Source organism: Notolepis coatsorum (assembly GCF_963971535.1).
Source record: "Notolepis coatsorum genome assembly, chromosome: 2".
Lineage (NCBI taxonomy): Eukaryota > Metazoa > Chordata > Actinopteri > Aulopiformes > Paralepididae > Notolepis > Notolepis coatsorum.
In genome coordinates this window covers 181,787,309-181,813,685 of record NC_140166.1, presented here as the reverse complement: position 1 = coordinate 181,813,685, position 26,377 = coordinate 181,787,309, and the positions used below count along the sequence as shown (strand labels likewise).

Sequence of the window (26,377 nt, the reverse complement as noted above, 5' to 3'; positions counted from 1 at the left end):
CTGGCGGACTTGTACACGGTGATGTCAGATATCAACGACTCCCTAAGACCATTGCTGCAATTCTGCCTGGACAGCTCAAAATACTAATAAAGACCATTGGCCACTGTTTGCGTTGGTGTGTCATTATAACCATGCTTGAATATGAATGCATTTATTCGTTTTGTTTGATTGGCTACCGGGTATAATATGATTTGTAGAGGCATACAATCTATTTTGCTGTCGGTATTAGGTAGCCTATATAAATGAGATATAATAGCAGCCATAGCCTACATTATGCAACAGTAACTTGCGAATATATAATAACACATGGCACAGCCCTGCGAAGCCTGCATACAGTAAACTAACTTGATCGTTAATCTAGCTGTTGTATCTTTACGCTTATGAAAACATTAAATAATATGTATAGGCTATAGGCCGTCATTTTGCCTTAATAGCCTATATTCTCAAATGGCATTTAATGGCTATCCGCTGTGGGCTATCTCCTCGCTGACGGACCAGTATACCTTATATCATATCATATTCCTATATGTCTCCAAGGAATCGTGGGGCTCTGGGGAATAAAGGTTGGGAACCCCTGCTATTATATCCTATCCTTTATAATGTTATAGGCTATTTTATTTACAGTTTACTCTATCAGCCTACCCAGCATGTAATACGTTCTTTGTTAGAACTCAACTCGTTATTATTTTGCGCATAGATTGCAGAAATACGGGAACGTTTTGATTATATTTAAAAGGCTTTGACATTGTAAAACGAAATAAGTGGAATTTCAAGTTGTAAGCAGAATACAAGTCATATCACCCACACGATATATGCTACCTGTATCATGTATGCTTTTGACTCATTTAAGACACATTTATTGCAAGGGTTTTGTAATACACATAAACTCAACAAATAACCTCTGTTCTCGTTGCAATGCGTTTTTAATTCTTTCTTATACAGTAGGAAGGGGGAAGAACACTATATTGTGGGTGTTCATATGACTTGTATTCTGCTTACAGCTTCGAAATTCCACTTATTTCGTTTAACAATGGCAAAGCCTTTTAAATATAATCAAAACGTTCCCGTATTTCTGCAATCTATGCGCAAAATAATAACAAGTTGAGTTACGCGGAGCGCAGTCAGTCCACCCCGTAGTATTCCGATAACGCTATATATAAACCATGCTGCATTCATTCGGAAAGAAAGACCTATTCCAAATGCTATTTATAGGGTTTTGACAATAATTACACTACTGTCGCTATTTTACAATTAACTATAATGAATTACGGGTGATAATACCGAACACGTCAGTCAAACTAATGCACAAAAGCTTATTTCCGCATCTGCAGTCTCCATATTCTACTGCTGGGCGCCAGGTACGCATGGTCCGAGCTGTGCGTATATATACGCACAAAGTCAAGCACACGTTCAAATTGATAAGTCCCACACTTTGCTTAGAAATGATCGTACGCACGGGTTACGCACATATCTGTGCGTACGCACCATTGATAATTGAGGGCCCTGGTCTTTATATACGAGCGCCCATTAACTCATTGACTGCCACGCTCTTTTCCCATCTTTACTCAATGGCGCCAGCATTATTGACCATTTTCGCAATGTTTGCGGACCCATTGTTTGTTCTGTATTATAGCTATTGTAAGATAACAGTGTTTCTAGCCTTTAATCATTTAATCCACTTGTCACCTGCTGCTAGTAGTAGTACTGTTAGTACATCCATAGTCAGAAGAAACAACACTGCAACGTGATCTCTTTCCTGATGTTTATTTTCATAAACATAGCTTCGTACGAGATGTAACCCATTCTGTAATGTCTTTGAACAGTCTTTGAAGAAAAACAAAATTCATTATTCTCCACCGTCTCTTCTCTCATTAGTCCAATGGTTCTGAGGCCTCGTCGTAGCCAACAACCATTCCCTGTTAGCCGAAGCTAGCGATGATGTGGCACTTCCCCTCCCCCACCCAGCGAGGGTGAGGAGGGATTTCAAAGTCTCTGATCAGCGCGTCTGCTCGATTCCACGTCGTGTCTTAATCTAACTTAACCCGGAAGGGACTCGCGTCTCTAGCAACGGGCCCGCCCCCTCTTCTCGTTACTACGTGACACGCTACCATGGGAACGGCTGGTCACCTTTAACACACTAAACGTCCGTCTCTATCGATGTCAAACTCTCCCCGTAGCTCTGACCAAACCTTCCCCACCAGTGCTTATCAGTGTTTTTGTTAACAACCTGCCGACGACCTCGGAGCTCATGGCTCTGCTATTAGTCTGCTGCTAACACACACTCTCTCTCTCTGTTGTCCTCCTCCTCTGAGATGGCTATGAGTAGATGCTGTCATCCACCAGATATTTACATTATATACACATTGAAAAACATAGATTCCTTCACTATGGAGACAATAGTATGGCTCATTTGACAGGCATTGTTCATAGTCCAAGACTGACTAACCAGTTCATTCATTCCGGTTCCCAAGAAATCACCTGTGACTTGTCTTAATGATTACAGACCTATTGCTCTAACCTCAGTTTTAATTAAATGTTTAGAGCGGCTAGTGCTGAATTATATAAAAGGTCAGATTCCTACCTGTCTTGATCCCTGGCAGTTCGCCTACAAGAAAAATAGATCAGTAGATGATGCTATTTCCTTAGCTCTTAATCCTGTGTATGAACACTTAGATAAGAAAAACTCCTATGTTAGAATGCTTTTTATCGATTATAGCTCTGCTTTTAATACGCTTATTCCATCTAATCTGATCCACAAACTTCTGGGTCTATGCGACGCTATCTGTGAATGGATTCTTAGCTTTTTAATTTTGAGACCGCAAAGAGTCAGGAGTGGAAACAATATGTCTGATGAACTTGTTTTAAGTACTGGTTCTCCACAAGGCTGCATTCTCAGCCCTTTACTGTTCTCTCTCTGCACTCATGACTGTACTGCTTCCTATGATAACAATCTGATAGTAAAGTATGCTGATGATACCACGGTCATTGGGCGTATAAACTCAAATGACGAGTCATTTTACAGATCAGAGGTGCAGAACCTAGTTAGGTGGAGTGAGACCAATAACCTCACCCTGAATGCTTCCAAAACGAAGGAGCTAGTCATCGATTTAAAAGCCTGCACGGTCTGGGCGGCCCGTACGCTGAGGGGGAGGCTGTTCCACAATCTAGGCACTGCGGTGGAGAAGGCTCTGTCTCCCCTAGTCTTGAGCCTAGTTCTAGGCACCACCAATAGCAGCTGGTCAGCTGACCTGAGGGATCGGTGGGGGGTGTGGCGGTGCAAGAGCTCAGATAGATAGGGAGGGGCCATGCCATTTAGTGATTTAAAAACATTTAGGGCTAGTTTAAAATCTATTCTAAAACGAACAGGTAGCCAGTGGAGCGAGGCCAAAACTGGGCTGATGTGCGCATGTTTTTTTGTTTTGGTGAGGACCAGGTGCACCAGTTGTAGGCGGCGAAGCAGGGATTTGTCGATGCCTATGTAGAGGGCATTGTAGTAGTCGAGGCGAGTGGTGACAAAGGCATGTATCACCGTCTCTACGTTACTTTGGGAGAGGTATGCCTTTGTCTTCGCCAGGAGTCTGAGGTGGTAAAAACTGTTTTTGACTACGGCGCTGACCTGTTTGTCGAATTTAAAATTGCTGTTGAAGATGACCCCAAGGTTCCTGACAGAGGTGGAGAGGTTTGGACCCAGGGGACCAAGTGCGTCAATGAGGGGGGCCGGGGGGGCACTATTAAAAACAATGACCTCAGTTTTCCCTTCGTTTAATGTCAGGGAGTTTTCAGACATCCAGCACTTGATTTCTGCCAGGCAGTCAAGTAGTGGTTTTATTGATGTTTTCCCTTGGGTGGGTTTTAAGGGGAGGTAGACCTGCACATCATCAGCGAAGCAATGGAATGAGATGTTATGTTTTGCCAAGATCTGGCCTAGGGGGAGTATGTATAAGAGGAAGAGGGTGGGACCCAATATCGAGCCTTGGGGCACCCCGCAGGTGAGGGGGGCCACAGAGGAAGTGAAGTCACAGAGTTGGACAGAGAAGGTCCTATTGCTTAGGTAGGACCGGAACCAGTATATGTGTATACTCACTGCGATTGCTCTGTCGCTCTGTCCTCGGAGGGGGAGGAGTTCTTGCAAAATACTGCCACCTGGCAGGATTCGATCGTCATTGCAATTTTAACGTAGGCAGCCGTGCAAGGGAGATACAGAGAGGTCCGCGCAGTGGTTAGAATGGGGATCAGACTCTGGTTTTGGCGCTCAACGGTTGGCGACAAAGCTTGACTATACTCGGGTTTGCCGCAGAAAGGTTTAGGCAGACTTAATGATTTTAGAATATCATTAAGTCAACTATCCAGTTAGTTTTTATAGTGTAACGTTTGGCTACTTGAAAGAGAGAGAGACTGAGACTCGTTACGTGCAACGCTTTTTTCTGCGTCTCTCCGTAGATCGTGCTGCGCCACTGTTTTAAAACTTTGACCAGTCAGCTGGTTCTTTTTAGCGTTTATCGCTTTTTCATCGCACTCATACTTGGTCAAGTTCGACCGACAGAAGCAGGCTGAAAGGGTTCAGATGGGGGGAAAGACACTCTGGGAAAGGCACGGCTGCCGTCCGGGATTCGAACGCGCTCAGCCCCAGATCCGCGCGAGCGCGGTTGTCCACGGCGCTGAAATAGCACTCGCGGTACGTGGTGAGCTACTGGAGCTCCCCTGCACCACTGTTTTAAAGTCGTAGTGAAGATTGATTTATATTTGAAAGGCGGCTAAGTGGCGCAGTGGGCAAGGCACTCGCCACTAATGCAGGAGATGCTGGGTTCGAGCCCAGCTCTTGGCATTGCTACCAGCTTGGCTGGTCGTTCATACTAACACAATTGGCAGTGTTAGGGGTGGGAAGCTGGTGGGTGGGGATCGGACGTTGTGGACAGCGACTCCTACAGGTCGGTTGGTGCGCCTGCGCAGCAGAATCAGAAAGCAACGGGGGCGGCGTGTCCCTCCCACGCAGACCCTCGCCGCTGAGAGATCGCGCTGTACAGGTGAAAAGATGCGACGGCTGCCTCCTCGTGTACCGGAGGGGACACGTGATGCAAGGTGTGGTCCACATTGCAGCCGGCCTGTGGGAGGCATGGCCTAACAGCGTTCGAGACAGGGGAGGGTAGAATTGGACAATACAAAATTGGGATGGGAGAAAAATAGAAAATGGGAGAAAAAGTAGATACAAAAAAATATTGATTTATATGAAAACCAATTTATGTATAATTTAGCTAGCTCGCTAACATTACTGGGATTAAAGCAAGCTTTTTTTTAAGCTTTCAGGAGGGGAGGGGTCCCGTTGGCGGGGCAGGCCACCCCTTCAAGGCAATGGTAGGGGAAACACTGGAATATTTGTTAGGACATAACTCCAAAAATAGGATCATCAATGCAAAGGTTAATGGCTGAAGTCACTTACCAAGTGTCATCACTAGAGAAGGAAGAGGGGCCCAAACTATAGACTCTCCTTTCTTGTGTGCCAGAGATGGTACACAATTGCACATGATACCATCAATTAGTGTTAAGAGCACATCATTGACTATTTACAACACCAGGACAGATATAGCGAGTGTCAAAAGGACATCGGTTTCCCCAGCATGAAATCTCAATACCCTCTTTCAGAGACTACACAGACAACCACTCAAACCATCTGGGGGCTGCACAGGCCAAGGCAAGTGACAAACACATAGGATTAATTGACAGGACACAGAAGAAAAAGAGGGGGCAGGCCATGTGTTGAGTGATCTTAATGGCTGTGGACTTTGACACACACACACGTACAAACAGCGATGAGAAATGAGCCTGGGACTCATAAGAGACTGAATGTGCTCTTATTCCCCCGTGGCGATAACCGTTGGTCAGCGGTGCGACCAAGGCTTCCCCATGCCAATTTTGGCACCAAGAGGATTCCTCCTTTTAACTGGGCATGCGTCAGCCCCAGTCTCCTCCATAGACCAGACCGCCTCATTTAACAACGCTTGGTTCGACCTTCGCTGTCCACAAAGGACACACCTTTGTAGACCACATCCTTCAAAGACTACAACCCCTCAATTGAGACACACCTTATCGATAGGTTATGTATAGTACTGGCTGAGCGTCCTGCTCTTCGCCATCGAGATATACCTCATCTCCAGTACCTAGTGTACTCCATCAACGAATAAAACAAATACACCCAGCACCTGCCAGGCCCCGCCCTAGTGACGTACTATATAGCACTAGGCGTGGTCACCACTCGCTCTTCCTCGGAAAACCGTTTCCAAAAGAAAAGTTTCCCCAAGGGACCTCAGGGCAAGCTAAGAGCAGGACGCTCAGCCAGTACTCATATAACTAGGTTATATAGTTGTACTGGCGAATCGCGTCCTGCTCTTCGCCATCGAGATATGGGGACAGAGCAGACGCGAGGACCGACAAATGCACCCCCTGAGGACCCGAAAGCCCACATGAGGGGGGAGGGGAGTCCCGTCACCCCTCCTTCCTAGTGAAGAGGGGGCGGCAGTCAACTCCACCCAAGTGCGAAAAAGAGGGAACTAGAACCTCTTAAACGCACAGCACAGGCGGGACCACGTGTGACACAACACATTGTGGCCCACACCCACACACCCCTGCTACCCCACCGAAGGACGGGAAGCAGGAGAGGTTCCAGACCTCAGAACCGCCTGGGAGACGGAACCCCCGGTCATGTCCATGAGGTAAAACCTTACGAAGGGACCCGGTGAGGACCATGAAGCCGCAGCACAGATGTCCTCCACCGAGGCCCCACCCAGCAGGGCGGCAGAGGCCGCCACCCCACGAGTGGAGTGCGCCCTGACGCCCCCAGGGGGAGCCAGCCCGGCCAACGTGTAGCAAAGGGCAATGCCCTCGCACAACCAATGGGACAGGCGCTGTTTCGACAGTGCCTTACCAGCACGAGAGCCACCGTAACAGACAAAGAGCTGATCGGTAGCCCTGAGGCCCTAAGTACGGCTGAGGTAAATCCCCAAAGCCCGGACCGGACATGACAGGTGAAGGCCCGCCTCCAACTCACTAGCGTGAGGAGGCGGATGAAACGCCTGAACCATAATATCCCTGGAGCGGAAAGAACTCCGGATATTTTTTGGCACGAAGGCTGGATTAGGCCGCAGAGTGGCACCGCTATCGAAACGAATAGACAGACACTCGGGCTGCACCGAGAGAGCACAAAGCTCACCCACGCGCTTAGCGGAGGTGATGGCCAGCAAGAACGCAGTCTTGAACGACAGCTGTTCCAACGGCGCTTGCTCAAGAGGCTCAAACGGGGCCATGGACAACCGACGAGGACCAATTGAAGATCCCAGCTCGGAGCCAGAGAGCGTTTCACCGGCTTAAGGCGTCGAACGCCAAGCAGGAAACGCTTCACAAGAGGGTGGCTGAACAATACAACACCCTCAAACCCCTCATGATAAGAGGATATAGCCGCAGCATATACCCTCACCGTCGAAGCCGACAGTCTATCAAGGAGAGACTGAAGGAAAATAAGGACAGCATCCAGGGGGCAGGACACTGGGTCCCGGCCCCCCACCTTACACCACTCTTGGAACATACGCCACCTACCCGCGTAAAGCGCGATAGTGGAGGGAGCACGCGCATTCCGGATGGTGTCAACCACAGAAGGGTCCATCCTCACCAGACTCACCCTCTCACCAGCCAAACCATCAGAGGCTGGCCCAGCACCGGGGGCTGACACAGCGACCTGCATGCTTGAGAGAGGGCCCTCGCCGACCAAGGAACAGGCCACGGCGGAGCTACCAATAGCTGGATCAGGACCGGCTGTGCCCCGGTCCGGCGCAACCAGGATCACGGTTCTGTGCTCCCACCGTACCCGCTCCAACAACTGACTTACCAGGTGTGTGGGGGGAAAGGCGTACAGAAGCCCGGGCGGCCATGGATACACTGAGAAGGCATCCACCCCCAAGGGAGGATTGTCTCCCCGGCTGACCGAGAACCACAAGGGGCACTTGTGAGATTGTCTGCTCGCAAACAGATCCACTGAAGCTTCCCCGAAGCGATCCCAGATCTGCCTGACTATGTCTTGGCGCAGTTCCCACTCGTCGTGATGAGGACCGCCCCGTGACATCATATCCGCGCCCACATTCTCCTTGCCAGGGATGTGGAGCGCCCTCAGACTGCGCAGCTTGCGAGATGCCCACAGCCAGAGCTCGACCGCCGCCCGGTGCAGACGGGTGGAGCGTACTCCACCCTGCCTGTTGATATACGCCGCTGCCGTCATACTGTCCATTCTGACCAAAACGTGCTTGCCTACCACCAAGTGGGCGAGCCGTCTGAGGACCAGGAAGACCGCCTTCAATTCCAACACATTGATGTGCAGGGTAGACCGGGCAGCATGGATCGTCCAGCTGCCCCCTACTGCGTCGGTCCGACCCGTGAGGGAAGCGTTGTGAACCCCCGAGCGCGTGGAGGATAGACACCCTCCGTTGCTCCGAGAGGGTTACCCTCATGGGTCTTGAACTCAGAGTCAAGCCCAAATACTCCACCTGTTGACTGGGAAGAGGCGTACTCTTCTTCCAGTTCACAGCAAAACCCAGCCTGGTGAGGAATTCCACCACCAGCCTGGCATGAGACCTGGCGACCTCCTCCGACCGGCTGAGGAGCAATATGTCGTCGAGATAGAAAATAATTCGTATCCCCTGACGACGTAGAGGCTCCAGCGCAGTCTCTACGCACTTGGTGAATGTGCGGGGAGCCAGAGAGTAGCCGAACGGCAACCTCTGGTATTCGTACACTACGCCCTGAAATAGGAACCGCAGGAACTTCCTGTGAGGAGGGAAAATCGGGATGTGAAAATACGCATCCTTCAGGTCTATGGAGGTGAACCAGTCTCCCACCCTGACAGCAAGTAGCAGGTATTTGACGGTCAACATCCTGAATGGTCTCGCCACAATCAGACGATTGAACGCGGACACCAGAAAATAACGGGAGTAGATGCCTGACATCGCGTCCTCTCTCTGGACCACGGCCTGCTTCCCCAACAGAGATTGGATCTCGTCGGCCAGAGCTGTCACTGCTGCTGACCCTGACAATAGGGTCTGCACCAAACCTGAAAACGGAGGGTGGGGTTGTGCGCACTGCAAAACAAGCCCCCGCCTCAACGTTCTCTCTACCCATCCCGACACATGGCACTCTTGTAGCCATATGTGATAATAATCCCAGAGCGCACCCGCCGTCAACTGACGCTGGGCAGCAAGGAACAGTAAATAGGTGGCCCGGTCCCTCCCGCTGTGCGTAGCCTCTGAACCCGCCAAAGCGGACAGGGCGTTCGCACCCAAGGGGGGACCCCGACAGAAAGTGCCGGTTTGATACGGGAGAAGCTGCCATCAAACTAGGTGACACACGCTCCCCCACTGAACACCCCTCCAGAGCATGCTGAGGAGTTGTTCTGCAGCCAGACATGCAAGGCGTGAGGACCTCATGGGTTCCTACACACCGTAGCCCTGCAGTGATATTGCTACCACCCAAATCACGCGCGCCTCTTCTTTGCAGACCACTGCCGATCTCGCGGGAGTGGGAGGCATCAACGTGATACCCCGCCTGGCGAAGGCGAGGTCGGGGTAACCCGTGCTGAGCATTCTTTCGAAGAGGCCTCGAGTCCCCCTGCTGACCACCGTCAATAGTGGCAGCCGTAACACCAGGCTCACCAATCGCACAACGTGTGGCGAGGGAGCCACGTGACAGCACAACATTCTCACGGACAGACCCAGGCTCAGCCATCAACTGGGTGTCAGCCCCTGTCCCCATGAGAAGCGAAACGTGGGGCCGCATGCGCTTCAATGAAGGCTCGCGGCCCGCAGCCAAAGGAAAACGACGAGCCCCTTTTCCGCTGGTGACTGGGGAAGGAGTGATCGGGGAGCGGGCTGCTCGCGGCAGAATGGCGACGGCTTGTATATTCCAAGCCGAGCACATCCAACATGGCCGATCCCTTGGCCGCCAAGGCTGTCGGGCTTGTGGACCCCTGTTGACTCGCCGCCCAGGGTACCACTGGCGAGGGAAACATGGCCGCCTGTCGAGGGCCTCGCCACAGTAGCTGACGAGGCCGTGCTCCAACCTCTGGCTGCATAGCGTGAGGCGGTGTGGGACCTAGGTCAACAACCGCCCGCGTCTCCACAGAACGACCAAAGAGTCTTTCCGCAGAAAAAGGAGCCGTGAGGAGAAGAAACCTTTCTTCCTCCCCAAGAGGAGACTGCTCCAACCAGAAATGCCTATTAACAAGCGTTGATAGCATCCTAATCCTCCCCGCAGTTACAGCTTGCGACTGAGTCAAGATCTCTATAACACCAAAAACATGCTAAATGTTTTCAGCGTCGGCTGGTCCTGTAGCCCCACTACCCGACGCTAATGTGGACAGAAAAACAGTCAGCTGAGCCACAACACTAGCCGCCGCTAAATTCCATCCTGTAGCAGTATAACTCTCATCAGTCCATACTGCCACCTGCCGGGCCGACTCGCTCTCAAGCGTCGGCTTCCGGGTGGGACACCGTTCAACCCCGCCGGGGCACAGGATCGATGCTACCTGGCTCTCTAGCTACGGCACACCCGCCCTGCGCCCTGTTGTCAACACATTCACCCGTAAAAAGGATAAATAAGACTCAGCAAAACCCCCCACATTAGCTACCGACTGACCTTCATCAATGAACCGGTTAAGAGGAGGGAAAAGCAGTGACATTCCACGGCCGGGAACATTAAAACAGTGACCCAGCATTATAGCATTAGTGTTAGCAGCGCGCTCCAGGATCGCCTGGAAAACGTCCACTTCAGAGGGACGTTCACCAAAACATCCCGCCCCTGGCGCCGACACACAACTCGTTGTGTAACAAAACAACCAGCAGCATTACTAACACCAGCGTTAATGCCTGATGACACAGAGCCTACCTGTGTACGAGCCGGCTCGATAGCCAAACCTCGCACGCTGTCCCTCGATCTGCTGCCACAAGACGAGGAAACATCAGGATAGACCCGACGTGTCGTTGGAACATGCCGCGAAGATTCCAGGGGTAGGCAAATCTCTGGTAAGCACTCAACATTGCCTAATTTCTCTAAACTTTTCATTACAACTAGTTTCACAGGGTGCAAGCATCCGCCATGATGGAAACGAAAATAGAGGAAGAGCGAGTGGTGACCACGCCTAGTGCTATATAGTACGTCACTAGGGTGGGGCCTGGCAGGTGCTGGGTGTATTTGTTTTATTCGTTGATGGAGTACACTAGGTACTGGAGATGAGGTATATCTCGATGGCAAAGAGCAGGACGCGATTCGCCAGTACGACTATATAACTATACTGTGTCGCCCCACTGTTCAGGGCTCTCTTTCATTTTCTGCCATGACTACTGGTGTCTCATTGGGAGACACTGGTGAGAGAGACATTTGCAAATATTAAATAAAACAATGTTTTTATTTAATTGAATTACATTTTATTTTATTGTTTTTTCCGGCTCTCTTTGACAAACACCCTAGACATAAATTGTTCCTAAATTGCCATTACAGTTTCCTTTGTCAGATCATCCCAGCTGCTGTACTGTACGTCTACAGATCAGGGAGGTTAGTCAGTCATCTGACGTCACTGTGTCACAGAACATTGGATTTTCTGAATTCCTCAACAGGCTCTGATTCAGCTGGCACACATGGAATGGCTATCCATCAGTTCAGCTAGAGGAATGGGGGGCCTTGACTCCATCTGTGTCATTGAGAAAGCTCTAGGAGGGTTTATCCTACTATTTGTCTCCAACTATTTGTCTGTCAGAGCCATCATCTCAGTTATTCTCATGCCCGACAAACCCCTTGTAGCGACAGGAGTCGGATGTTATCCATGATAGGACTGTTGTAGAATCTGTCCAGAGGGTCACTGACTGAGAATGTTAGCCAGCTGAGCAACAGATAGGGCTGCACACAGTTCAAGGTGAGGGATAGATAGTTGGCGTTTATGGGCTATACAAGACCTGGGCCTTCATTTATCAATGCTGCGTACGCACAGATATGTGCGTAAACCGTGTGTATGATCATTTATTTGATTAAAGATTTATTTTTAGCGTTTTTCCAGCTTTTATGGTCAGACATGACCGACAGAGGAGAGGGAGAACGGGAGAAGATGTGGGGGAGGACATGTGGCAAATCCGTCCGGGAGCGGGAGGCGAACCCGGGTCGGCGGTGTCGGTCTGCTACGTAGTATGCGATGCGCCACTCTGGCGCCCCGTGTACGATCTTTTTTTTTTTTATTATTATCTTTTTCCCCCCTCCTTTTTCCTCCGATTTTCTCCCATCCCAATGTTAGTCGTTATGCCAATTCCCAATCCCCTTCCTGGTCGCTGCGCACTTACCCCCCACAGTCGGTCTGGGAGAGTGGAGGCTATCACATGCTTCCTCCGACACACGTCTAGCCAATCAACCGCTTCTTTTCACCTGGCAGCGCGGACTCTCACTGAGAGGGGCGAGTGGGGACTACATCCAGACATAGTCAGACAGGTCTGGGACCGATTCGGGAGGCCACGGTGGACCTGTTTGCGAGCAGACAGTCCCACCAGTGCCCCTTGTGGTTCTCGGTCAGTCGGAAGGACAACCCCTCTCTGGGGGTGGATGCCTTCTCGATGTATCCGTGGCCGCCTGGGATTCTGTACGCGTTCCCCCCCCCATACACCTGATAGCTCAGCTGTTGGGGCGGGTACGTCAGGAGCGTGGGACTTTGATCCTGGTCGGGCCGGGGCTCGGCTGTGTGGTTCCCGGCCTTGATTCAGCTCTTGGTGGCCTGTTCTGTGGTCACCACGGGCCCTCTTTCAGGCACGCAGAACTCTGTTCTGCCTCCTGTTCTGGGGCAGCCTCTAGGCTTGGCTGCTGAAAGGGTGAATCTGGTGGGGATGTGTCTTAACTCTTCTGTGGTTAACGCCATCCGGAACGCGCGCGCTCCGTCCAGTTACGCGGCTTACGCAGGGAAGTGGCGTATGGTCGAGAATGGGGGGCAGAACATTGTTCAGCCACCCTCTCGTGGGACGTTCTTGCTTGGCGCACGGCGTCTCAAGCCTGTGGAACGTTCTCCGTCTCTGAGTCGGGACCTCCAACTGTTCTGGAAAGGCTGTTGGGGGCCCCGTTTGAGCCTCTTGAGCAGGCGCCATTGGATCGTCTGTCTTACGACCGCGTTCCTTTTTTGGGCCATCACCTCCGCTAAATGCGAGGGTGAGCCATGTGCTCTCTTGGTGCGGTCGGAGTACCTGTCTATTCGGGCCGATAGCAGGCGACTCTGTGGCCTGATCCGGCCTTCGTGCCAAAGAATATCCGGAGCTCTTGTCGCTCCTGGGATATGGTGTTTCAAGCGTTTTCGCCCTCTTCACGCTAGTGGGTTGGAGGTGAGCCTTCACCTGTCATGTCCTGTCCGTGCATTGAAGGTTTACCTTAGTCGCACGCGGGATCTCAGGGCTTCCGATCAACTGTTTGTTTGTTATGGTGGCCCTTGCGCGGGTGAGGCGCTGTCCAAGCAGCGCCTGTCACATTGGTTGTGCGAGGGCATTGCCCTTTGCTACACGTTGGCTGGACAGGTTCCCCCCGGGGGCGTCAGGGCGCACTCCACTCGTGGTGTGGCGGCCTCTGCTGCCCTGTTAGGGGGGGCCTTGGTGGAGGACATCTCCCCGAGTCCTTTCGTTAGGTTTTACCTCATGGACATGACTGGGGGTTCTGTCTCCTAGGCGGTCCTGATGTCTGGGACCTCTCCTGCATCCTGCCATCAGGTGGGCTAGCAGGGGTGTGTGGGTGTGGACCGCGGGGTGCTGTGTCACGTGGTCCCGCTTGCGGTGTGCATTCGGGGGTGCCTGGTTCCCCTTTTTTCGCACTTTGGTGGAGTTGACTGCCTTCCCCCCTTCGTTAGGACGGGCGGTGGACGGGACTCCCCTCCTCCCTGGCTGGGGCTTACGGGCCCTCAGGGGGTGCATTTGTCGGGGCCACGCGTCCGCTCTGCCCTTTATCTCAGAAGGCAGAGCGAGATGCGAAGCCAGATGATATATAATGTAAGGTTATCCTATAACCCTAGTTATATGAATACTGGCTGAGTGTCTCGCTCTTTAGCGCCCTGAGGTCCCTTGGATGTTTTCCGCTTATGTAAATCGAACTGGGAAGGGTGAGGCGTGACCACTTCCGGCATAATATAGGGGACGCATGGGAGTGGCGTGGTCACGTGCAAGTGGGTGCATTTGTTTTGTTTCCCAGAGCACACTAGGTGCTGGAGATAGTGTTGTATCTCAGAAGGCAGAGCGAGACGCTCAGCCAGTATTCATATAACTAGGGTTATAGGATAACCTTACGTTTCCTGTGGTTCATCCACATGCTCACAGGGAATCCTTTGAGCCAGGCTGCAAAAGCTTTTTTTATCAGTTGCACAGAGATTGAGTAGGACAGCATCCTTTGGGGCTTTAAGGACAGGAATGTTGGGAGCTCTTATCATTGGAGTGGCATAGTGCATTACACCATCTACAGTATCTCCACTCTTTAAAGATTTCATCTTTTATTCTTAAAAAAAATTAAAAATTTGACAAGGGATATTTTGAACAGATGTAGAAACTATTGAAATGTATGTAAGTAGTTTCTTATGCTTTTCAAAAGTGAGTTACAATTATGAGGTCAAATACTCTGTATTGGGACTATGCATTGCAACAACATCATTATGTATCAACATACATTTAGTTAGATGTTAATTTAGGCGTGTATGAACAAATGTGTGGGCATATAGTAGTGTACAGTTAAGTATTCTTAGCTATTTCAAATAGTTGATTATTGTATATTGGATTATTGGAGCTTGTCTATGTAGCTATAGCTTATTGGGTATCCTGATAAACTAAACTAAACTAACTGTTACTGTAATAAGATTACAGTAACGTGTTACTGCCCAACCCTACTGCTCAGTCAGATGGGGGTGGTTGTCACCGGCATGGTGCTGTTATGTGATTGTTGAGAAAGGAGTATGTTTGGCAACTGTTCCAGTGTCTGGGTTCTTGAAAAGCACTATATAAATAAAATGTATTATTATTATTATTATTAACTGTGGAGGAATATAACCGGATCAATGAATGAACCAAGTCAAATATAGACTTGGTTAAACACAGGTTTATTATTTATACCCAAACAGGTACAAGTAAATCAAGTGTTACGGCGGATGACTCAAAGTGGATCCTGGCGGACGTATCCTCAGAGAGCTCCCGATACACAAAGTTGAACACATTATATACACAAGAGAGAGTGGGTGGGTCCAGTGTTTTAGGTACATTTGCCGAAGGTGTGAGACATCTGGCTCCGGGAGGGGAGAGGGGGTGAAGTCGGGGGTTGGTTGATATGGAAAGATGGGTAGGGTGAGGTGTTAAGAGAGGAAGGATGGAGTGTTGAAACACAATAGGGTGATATGAACTCATGATATGTGATTGACATCAAAGAGAGGGAAAGAGACCTTTTGGTCTCTCATCAAAGAGAAGACGGAGAGTCTGTCTCTCACACAACTCTCGTTTTGGAGAACAATAATCGTGGTGCGGCACAGTGGTGTAGTGGTTAACACTGTCGCCTCACAGCTAGAAGGTCCTGGGTTCAATTCTCGCTTGGAGACCAGGGCCCTCATGCATCAAAGTGTTCTACGCACAGATCTGTGCTTACCCTGTGCGTACGATCATTTCTAAGCAAAGAGTGGGATTCATCAATTTCAACTTGAACTTGACTTCGTGCGTACATCTACGCACAGGTCAGACCTGGCGTACCTAGCTCCCAGTGGTAGAAGATCGTTACTACGCATAAGCACTCCTCAGTCCTGCATTAGTTCCAAGGCGGAAATAAGCTTCCGTGCATTAGTGTTCAACTTCTGTATGACCCGTAATTCATTATAGTTCATTGCAAAATAGCGACAGTAGTGTAATTATAACGGGCTCACACGCGAACAAGAGGTTGGCCTGCTTGTTTGGCACGGGGGGGGCAGACGCAAAACACCAACCTCCAAACGCGATTAGATATTGTTTCAAATAAAAAGCAAATTATTATGTGTGTCATGTTTCCAAATAAGATTGCTCACGAAATGCTTTCTACTTCAATTTGTTGGTTAGAATAGATGACCTCCGTTGAAACTTCACTGAGACTAACAGTCTATTTGTGAGCTCCCGCACAGATGTGATGATAATAATAATAATAATAATAATAATAATAATAATAATAATAATAATAATAATAATAATAATAATAATAATAGCTTCATTTTATATAGCGCCTTTCAAGAGACCCAAGGTCGCTTTACATAGATAGGGGGGGGGGAATAACAAAGTAACAAACATAGTGGACAGACACACAACATATATATATGATGATGGAATTCATTCAAGATCCTCTCCACCCTCGGGTACGTCTTTGCCACCGCGGCACGGTCCATCGTGATATTGGAGATGGATCGACCAATAGACTGTTACTGTAGCTGTCAAAGCTCCATCACAAATGCAGTTATGTGAATAGAAAGGGATTCCACTCAGTCAATGTTGCGATGCGCATTTGCCTGATACATGTTATTGCTGGATGCCGGGAGGAAGGCGATGCTGAATGTTTTCAATTCATTAAATAAAACGGATACTTTTTGCAAGGGTTTACTGACTGTCATACAAATGATCAACCAACTACATACTGTAACTTTTCAGTGCACATTCTTATTTACATTGTGACAACAGCCTTGTGAGTTCCCGCAGTGACCCGCACACAGACATGATGGAATTCAAGTTCATACATTGAAAGGCAGGCTATCATACATGCAGTGAGATTCATTGTTCTTGTATATGCTCTCGTATTATATTGTTTATATAGGCTACCCAATACTGACATCAAAATAGATTGTAGTATGCCTCTAGAAATCATATGCAGCAGGTAGGAGATTGACGGGAGATCCATCGCGATTTGGAATCAAATTGAGGAGAACTTTAATCCCTGGGGTATTAATCAAACAACACGGGAAAAGGCAGTCATATTCCAGCGCGGTCTTTATTAGCCGACAACAAAATAGATGCCTCTAAAAGTCATATAGCCAATCGAACACAACTAATAAAGGCATTCATATTACAGCACGGTTATAATGACACACAACCAACGCCAAACAGTGGTCAACGAACGGTATTTATTAGTATTTTGAGCTGTCCAGGCAGAATTGCAGCAATGGTCTTAGGGAGCCGTTGATATCTGACATCACCGTTTACGAGTCCGCCTTTTATTTATCCCACAATACGCGATAGTGTCTTCTTGGTTCGACAGCAGTGAACAATCTTCGTGGAGTTTCTCAGGGTTCCGCTCGGGTCCGTCCATTATTTCACATCCCATGGGGGGTGTTTCCTCATTTTCATGACCATATATGGATAATCATGCACGAGCATTGACGGTAGAACAAAGTGGTATTCATCAACACGGAGGACCATAGAGCCTGCGTACGCACGTGTGATGAATGCCGACTTCCCTGTGCGTACGCTAGTTCTACATTCCGTGCTTACGTGTGGAAGTAGGTCAAGTTCTACGTCCACGTTGATGAATGAGGGCCCAGGTTGCCGCATTGCCAGGTACCCAGGTGGCGTATCTCCCGGGCCTTTCTGTGTGGAGTTTGCATGTTCTCACCGTGCTCGCAAGGGTTTCCCCTCCCAATAAGATAAACCCAATGGAAAAACATGCAGATTGCTTACGCTGACGAAGACAGGGGTACTTGGATTGGCCCAATGTCTGCTCTTGGACAACTGGATGGAAAAAGTGCAGAGTGACATTTCATCGTGCATGTGTGTGTGTGTTCCTGTGGGTCGCCCATCTTGCATGTGTGTGTGTTAATCTGCATGACAATTAAAGACTTCTTCCTCATAATTCAAGCACCTTGGTAGAGCGGAAAAGTTGCGACACATTTAGGTTTCATTATGTGGTTGTTGAGAAGGACGGAGTATATTATTCATTATTAATGCATTAATAATATAGGCGGAGGAGAGATGGGAGGAAGTGATCAGGTCATGTGATGTTCATTGTTGCGTCTGTGCTTTCTGTTACAGGTTAAAATGGTTCTGGACAAGCTGTATGAAAACAAGAAGATTGCCAACGCTACTCATAATATATATGCATACAGGTCAGATAACGTCCGGTTTACATTTGTATTCTGTGAGTTTCAGTGTTGACTAATGCTGCAAACCCCTTTAAATACACGGTAGGTCGTGCAGTGTGTGTCATTAGTGGCCCATCCCTTGTTTCAAAACGGTCAATTACTACAACTGAAGGCCATGGAAGGCTAAGTGAGAAGATAATCATAATAGCTTCTGCAAAATATAGGGTTTAACATGAAAAAGTATGCGTGTGTGAGAGAGAGAAAACAAGTGTGTGCGCGTGGCGCACATGTTTTTATTTAGCTTTGTTTTTATCTTGTTACTACTTTTAATTGTGTAGTATTTATTTTAACTGTTTGCTCGTCACCATTGTAAATGAGGGCAACCTCAATGCTCTACGAGCTTTAAATAAAGGTTTGATTATGATGGTGGTGGTGTGTGCGTGTGCATGCACATATGTGTTTGTGTGTGTACATGCATCTTTCTCAGTCGGTCAGGAGCTGCAGATGTGCTGCCTCAGCGGACATTACTCAGAGGATAGAGATGCTGACGTTCAGACAACTTTCCCATGAAGAGGCTGACGTTAGCTCACTGCATTCTCCCACCCAAAAATGACATGCTCTCCAACCTCGTAAGCTGTTATTATGCTCTCTTTTGCAGAATATATTGTGAGGACAGGCAGAGCTTCCTCCAGGACTGTGAGGATGATGGAGAGACAGCTGCAGGGGGACGACTGCTCCATTTACTACAGGTTACTATAGGATTTGTTACAGACTCTGCTTTATCGTGGCACAGAGCAGGATTACTCTTTCAGCTACGCTTTGAAAGCTGGCACAATATTGGGTTTAGTGGTCGATCAATATGAGTTTTTCAAGGGCCGATAACAATATTTAGAGTGGCTGATATAATGCAGATATTATAACATTTTGCATCTGATAAAATACAAATTTTCTTTTTTTTTGATCCACTTTTTCTCCCATTTTCTATATTTTCTCCCATCCCAATTTCGTATCATCCAATTCAACCCTCCCCTGTCATGAACGCTGTTTCTTGCCTCCCACAAGCCGGCTGCAATGTGGACTAAGTCATACATAGCACAAGTCCCCTCCGGTACTTGAGGTAACAGCAGTCGCATCTTTTCACCTGCGCAGCTCGATCTCTCAGTGGCGAGGAGTAACGCGTGGGAGGCTCATGCTGCCCCCGACACTTCCTGATTCTACTGCGCAGGCGCACCAACCGACCTGTAGGAGACGCGGTCCACAACGCCCAATCCCCACCCTTCAGTTTCCCTCCCCGTAATACGGCCAATGTGTATTACTGCGGACGACCAGCTAAACTGAAAACAATGTGGAGAGCTGGATTCGAACACGCGAACCCAGCGTCTCCACATTGGTGGCGAGTGCCTTGCCCACTACACCACCTAGCCGCCCTTATAAAATACAACAATTTAATAATAACAAATGAGACACAAAATTGCTGGTAGAAGAAGGGGGGGTAACCACTGCGCTCAGACAGGTGCGTAGTCCAACATTAATTATGCAAAAAAGGGAGGTAGGGACCGCACTCGGAATATCGTTGTTTTTTATTTTACAAGTTGTTTAAAGGGCACAAAACGTTAACGTTTTGTGCCCTTTAAACAACTTGTAAAATAAAAAACAACAATATTCCGAGTGCGGTCCCTACCTCCCTTTTTTACACAAAATTGCTGAACATATGTTCACTAATGTTAGCTATATCAGCTAGCTAGCTTAGCTAGTTGATGACAGCTAGGTTTATACTTGCTAACATTAGCCTAAATAAACATGGTGTTAGCGTCGATTTAGCCTGACAAAACTTTGGAGCCCTATTTAGCCTTTTTCCATGTAAGCTAGCATGAAGTGATTGGTAGCTGATTCCATGTGATCTGTTTAACCTGTTACCATAATTTTCACTCTAGCATTACAATTGAGCCCACTAGAGCCTGCAAATGATGGTAATATTGCCTGGCCGATTGGCTGTGCCAATATTTCCATTGGATTCTATTACATTCCTATTTAATACTAGTTGTAACCAAATATACTTATTCCCAGGGTGCGATTTTGTTAAAGAAACAGAGGGGGGGTACATTTAATTATATTTTTTGTAGGCCATAAAAAAGGTTATATCCATTTACAACTCATCTAATGCAAAATAATGTTGTTTTCTGTTTCTGTTTTCCATTTAGTTTGTTAGTTGTTTGTTTTAATTTGTCTAAATCGAGAGATTTTCCCTCAAGCACTCCCAAAGAGATTAAGTGAACGTACACTCCATTCTCAACAGGTTTTACTTTCAAACGGATGCTTCCCGAAATATAATGCAACGGTTTGTTAATATAAGAATAAAGATTTACATAATGTATAAAGCATTTAGATTGAGTGCTGAAACTTGGGTGCTGCAGTATTGAGTGCATAGACATAAGACTTATTAGTATAGTAGGAGGCGTGCATGATAGTATAGGACAGTAAAAGGTTAGTGTTTTAGTTTTTAGTTTTTCATTTCAGATATTGATTGAAGAAGTGTGTTTTTAGTCGACGGCGAAATATTGGTCGGGATTCGGTTGTCCTAACTGTGGTGGGAAGTTCGTTCCACCATTGTGGAGTGAGGACAGAGAATAGGTGGCTTCTCTTTGATGACCCTCCCGGAGCTCAGATAGGAGTGGGTCTGAGGCGGCCAGAGGATGTAGAGCGGAGGGGTCTTGAGGGTGTGTAGTTAGAGACCATTGACCGGAGGTAGGCAGGAGCACGATATGCCAGATCGAGGACTTTGAAGCGGATTTGTGCTGCAGGTCCCTGAGGAGTGGGGTAACATGGGCTGACTTTGGTAGGTTGGCGATCAGACGGGCGGCTGATTCTTTTTTTTTTAAACTTTGACCAGTCAGCTGGTTCTTTTCGCGTTTATCGCTTTTTCTGGTCAAGTATGACTGACAGAAACAGGTTGAATGGGGGTATAGATGGGGGGAAAGACACTCTGAGAAAGTACGGCTTGTCCGGGAGTCGAACTCGCTACCCCAGATCCGTGACGCGCACGGTTGTCCCCGACGCCGAAATAGCGTTCGAGGTACGCAGTGAGCTACTGGAGCTCCCCCGGGCGGCTGATTCTTGAGGGATTTATATTTCTTGATGGACCATGCTGCTTAGAGCCTTGTTGGGAAGAGGTTGTTTATAAAACTCTTGTCGGACAGAAATTCACTTTGACTTAGCGGCTGGGTGGCGCAGCGGACATTGCGCTCGTCACCAACGCAAGAGACACCGGTCTCGAATCCGGCTGTCAGCGTTGCCTCCGGCTTGGGCCGGCCGTCATACTAACTCAATTGGCAGAGTTTGCCGGAGGGAAGTCGAAGGGTGGTAGTCTGGTCGTTGTAAACAGCGACTCCTACAGGTCGGTCAGGGCGCCTGCACAGCAAAGACAGGAAAATGGCGGGGGCAGTGTGAGCCTCCTACATGCTACTCCTCGCCAATGAGAGTCGCGCTGGCAGGTGAAAAGATGTGACTGGCTGCCTCCACATGTATCGGAGGAGACATGTGATGGGCTTCTATCCTCCCTACGACCGGCCAGTGGGGGGCACATGCGAGCAACGATCAGGACAGGGGAGGGAGAATTGGCACGAGAGGAAATTGGGATGGGAGAAAAATCACAGAAAAAGGGGGAGGAAAAAGTAGATTTATTAAGTAGAAAAATTCACTTTGACTTGAATCTCGCTCTTCAAGAGATCGACGCTGCATCAAATTCTCTGGTACGTTCACGCACCGGTCAGAGCGCGTCTTCAGTTATAGAGGCCAGTGAAACTGAAAGTGCTGGGTTGTAGTTACTCAAACTGTGGCCAAAAACACAGCTTGCAGTAGCTTCTTGGAGAAAGGAGGCACTAGCAAGCAGGGACAAAAGCTGACGATTTTGAAAAATCCATGTATTTATGAATGATAGTCTACTACTGGAAGGGGGGATGAATCATAAAACGATCAATAAAAACGAATTACCAGAGGTAGGCACTGTGCTTATTCCCCTGATTCACTATTGTATATTAGTGCCTGTTGTGCCCTTTAAACTGATTGGTATGGATGGCTCCTTAGAGGAACTCTCGGTAGAATGTAATTGCCACAGACAAGGTGACCTTCAGTAAAGGCAACTTTATATCCAAAATAATGTTGACCTGACCTCAGCATTAATTAAGAAGAGGAGAGACATCTATATTATATAAGGAAATGATTGTGACAAGTTTTCTAGTACTGTTAGTCCTTGTATCAAGAGCTCAGCCAATCAACTAGAGAATGAAAATAGCCTATGTCTCCATTGCTTTTTTTGGGGTATGGGGGAAACACATTTTGATCACAGATGGGGCCTTTAAATAGCGAAATAACTTACTACTCCACTGCCAAGACCAGATAGCATCATTGGAAAATAAATGTCTGCCATTTTACTGTAATCATGAAACGCTCTAGCAAATGTTTTCAACAGTACAGTAATGAAGTCTTAATAAAGTAAAGGAGTTGTTGGACAGTGGCTTACCATTCAACAGACCATATTGGGTGGTAATACTAGGTACAGGAACACATTGAGCGCAATGTGTGTGGAAGTAGGTCCAAGCATTTACAGTTCTGTGGTAAGGAATGACCACTAGGAAATACACCACCGGTAATTGTTTACTACAGTATGTTATTTTGGTCAAGGAGACGGTAGTGTAGAGAAGCTGTATTTAATGTCTTCATGCCTTGCTGCATTTTCATACCTATCCCAGTGAAGTATCACTCTGCTAGGCAGGATGATGAAGCTACACGTATAAATCTCCTTCCTATTACTCTGCAGAGGACTTTGGTACCATGACATTGACTTACTTTCAGTGGTTTGCGCTGTCAGATGGCAGTGTGATACTGTCACACCCACATCACATTGAACTACACAATTGTTCAAATAAAATACACCTTTTCCACCTCCCATTGGCACTGTCTGAAGGACAGACTGTGAGGTGTGTGAAAACTAGCAGGTCCTTGTAATCAGAGCTTCAATTTCGATCTAGCAATTCTGTCCAGCCAGTCCATTTGCACAGAATATGTGCCGTCGGGTACTGACTTCAGCAGTACAGCCCATTTAGTCGGACTCTGTGCCGTTGGGTACTGACTTCAGTACAATAATAATAATAATTACTTGGATTTATATAGCGCTTTTCTAGACACTCAAAGCGCTTTACAATGTAGGGTGGGAATTGCCTCCTTCACCACCACTGGTAGCACCCAACCTTGGGCTACGCAGGCTCAATGGCTGCCATGCACTGGCACCCGGCACACATCACACTTCACAATGGCTGAACGGCTCAGGAGACAGGGATTGATATCAGCCAATTAACTCATTGACCGCCACGCTGTTTTCCCATCTCTACTCAATGGCGCCAGCGTTATTGACCATTTTCGCAATGTTTATGGACCCATCGTGTGTTCTGTATTATAGCTATGGAGACAATAGTATGGCTAATTTGACAGGCATTGTTTATAGTCCAACACTGACTAACCAGTTCATTTCTACATACTTTAGTTTGTAAAACTAAACATTGGCCCTTTCCAAAATAATCCAGTCTTTTTTTTCTAGATCGCGAGATATGACGTGTTATATGCATTAACTCATATATGCCTGAAACTCCAAATATTTCCAAATCAAAGGTATATACCATATATATATGTTCCTTCACAAAATCATCAAGGGGAAGTCATTTTACCTCGAAACTGCGATCGTTACCAAAAGCATTGCATCTGCATTGTACTGTATAGCAGTGGCGGCCGCCACTGGGGGGCGCTAGGGCGCCGCCCCCCCTTCAGGCCCTGCCTGGTTATATGAGAGTAGAACAAGAATAAGTATCTTTTTGTTTTTTGTTTTATAGCCCTATAAATAATATAAACATGTTTAAAATTAATAATATTTACTCATTTTAAGTATGTTTGTATTTCCAATGCACAATATAACGTTATTATCGCAATTAAAAAACACTCGTTTTCCAGAGCAGGAAGTGACATCACGTTTTTTTAATTTTTTTTATTTGTTCGTATTTCTCGGCCCGGGCTATACGCGATAGCGCTCTGAGTGCGCGTCACAGTTTGATCGCTGTATCCGTCACAGCCAATCAGTGCATAACACGTTGTGCGTTGAAATATGACTATTATGTTGGAATCTGGGCGCGATTTGAAGCGGTCTAGCCAGTAGCGTCAAGAATATCTAGCCGCATTTCGCTCTGATTGGCCGACGCCAGTATTTTTTTCCGTAGCAGAATCTCACAGAGACGATCTCTGATTGGCCGAATCCAATTTCTAATGTTCCAATTCTAGGTTATTCCGGCTAGGTTGGTTCCTAGGTTGGTCGGTGGAGATAGTTGTGTTGTTGTGAGAATGATGCATGCAGGCAGCTGTTTGTCTTAGACGAGCGTGCCGTGACTGCAAGTTCTTTAGACTGTTAAGCTTAGGCACTCTTTCAAAGTTGGTTAAGGTTAGAGTTTGTCTTAGAGCATGGCGATAGAACGCCAGGTAGTTTGCAGTCTGTTCGAGCGGAAATGGACAAAGGAATGTACTTGTGTTGTGCTAATGAGCTACTTGGCTAACAAGCTATATGGCGGATGTAGTCTGGAGACAGTGGACAGTGGATATACATCAACAGTGGATTATACACGTTTATCAAGCTCTCCTGCCCTGGACGTTTCAACTAAACAGTGAGTCTCTCTCTCTCTCTCTCTCTCTCGCTCTCTCTCTCTCGCTATACACAGCTGTCTCCGCGAAATGCGGCTACGGAAAAAAGTATTGACTGTGCTTGCTGAGACGATAATTAATAGGCTAGCGATTCAAAACGCGCTGCTGTGTTGTGAACTATAACATTAATTTAGCTGCTGCTGATGCATAATGAATGAATGGTGAGTTGTTTAAAATGACAACATACATGTGTTAATTATTTGATTTGATTGATCCGAGAGACAGAGAGAGATTGCTCCAGAGCATCTCAGAGCATTACATTTTCAACTCGACCTATTAACGAGAACTGCGACCTACAAGGCACCAGCGGCAGCGGCCGCCACTGCTGTATAGTATATAGTATATTGTATTGTAACTCAGTTACTTTCTACTCTGCATTGAACATTGTATATATGTATATATTGAACACTTTTTGTCTACGTACTTGACTTCTATTTTATACTTACTACACTTTTATACTTATCTATCTATATCTATTTTGATCTAGCACAATCTCTGGAGCAAAACAGAAAGAAGCATTTTATATAAAAGTATTCTGTACTTCTGTATGACAACTAATAAAGAAACTTGAACTTGAACTTGAGCATGTTTTAGGTTCGGTAAAATACGACACTGAACGGCGGTCAGGTGGCGTAGCGGAGATTGCGCTCGTCACCAATGCAAGAGGCTGCGGTCTCGACTCCCGGAGTCAGCATTGCCTTGGCTTGGGCTGATCGCTATACTAACTCGTTTGGCTGGGTTAGGGGGAGGGAAGCCGTGGGTGGGAAACTGGCGTTGTGGACAGCGAAGCCTACAGGTCAGGTCTGGGTGCTTGCTCAGCGGAGGCAGGATTTGAGGAAGGCAGCGTGACCTCCCACGCGTTACACTTCACCAATGAGAGCCCTCGCTGCCAGGTGAGAAGAGAGCCACTGGCTGTCGCCGCACGTGTCGGAGGAAGCGTGCGGATACTTCAGGGTTCCCTTGTACCGACCAGTAGGAGAACATGCGCACAACAACCAGGTAGGGGGGGGGGAATTGGCACAACGACTAAATTGGGACGGGGAGAAAACAGAGAAAAATCGGAGAAAGAGAGATACAAAAAAAATAAAAAATACAACACTGATCGGTACAAAAGCATATTTTAAGTAAAGAAAAAACCAGTAGGTTACCTAAAATAGACCTTACCTTCAGTGGTGCGTTGGTGATTTCATACCTGGTTGCACTGTGTTTTAATGACGCATGTGCATACATTTTCCCTCGCGTGCGCACAGAATAAAGACGATGCCTAATTGCCTCTAGGAATGGAATGTAACACATTTCATTCACAAGTTTTGTGTGAATGTATCTGAGGGCGTATTTGAACACACCTGACGACCCGAGCTATTGTTATGCAAAGTAGCCAGGTGGGTACTTGGCAAGTTGGCGCATGAGTTGAGTGCAGCGCATTCTTGTGTGCACACGCGTGCACATCTGCGCGTGCTCCTGCTCACAGACCTGGTTGAACGGCGTGCAACCCCGTCCCATGACCAACGCACCACTGCTTACCTTAGT

The 26,377-nt window shown here is 47.6% G+C and overlaps 1 protein-coding gene across 1 annotated transcript in view; it reads left to right on the top strand.

Annotated features, from left to right (window-relative positions):
- Nucleotides 1-26,377, top strand: part of impact (impact RWD domain protein) — a 110,773-nt gene that overhangs the window by 70,512 nt on the left and 13,884 nt on the right. Inside the window, exons 8-9 of the mRNA XM_084308808.1 lie at nucleotides 18,060-18,133; nucleotides 18,768-18,858. Coding sequence (XP_084164934.1) covers nucleotides 18,060-18,133; nucleotides 18,768-18,858 — 165 coding nt within the window. The remainder of the gene's footprint in view (nucleotides 1-18,059; nucleotides 18,134-18,767; nucleotides 18,859-26,377) is intronic.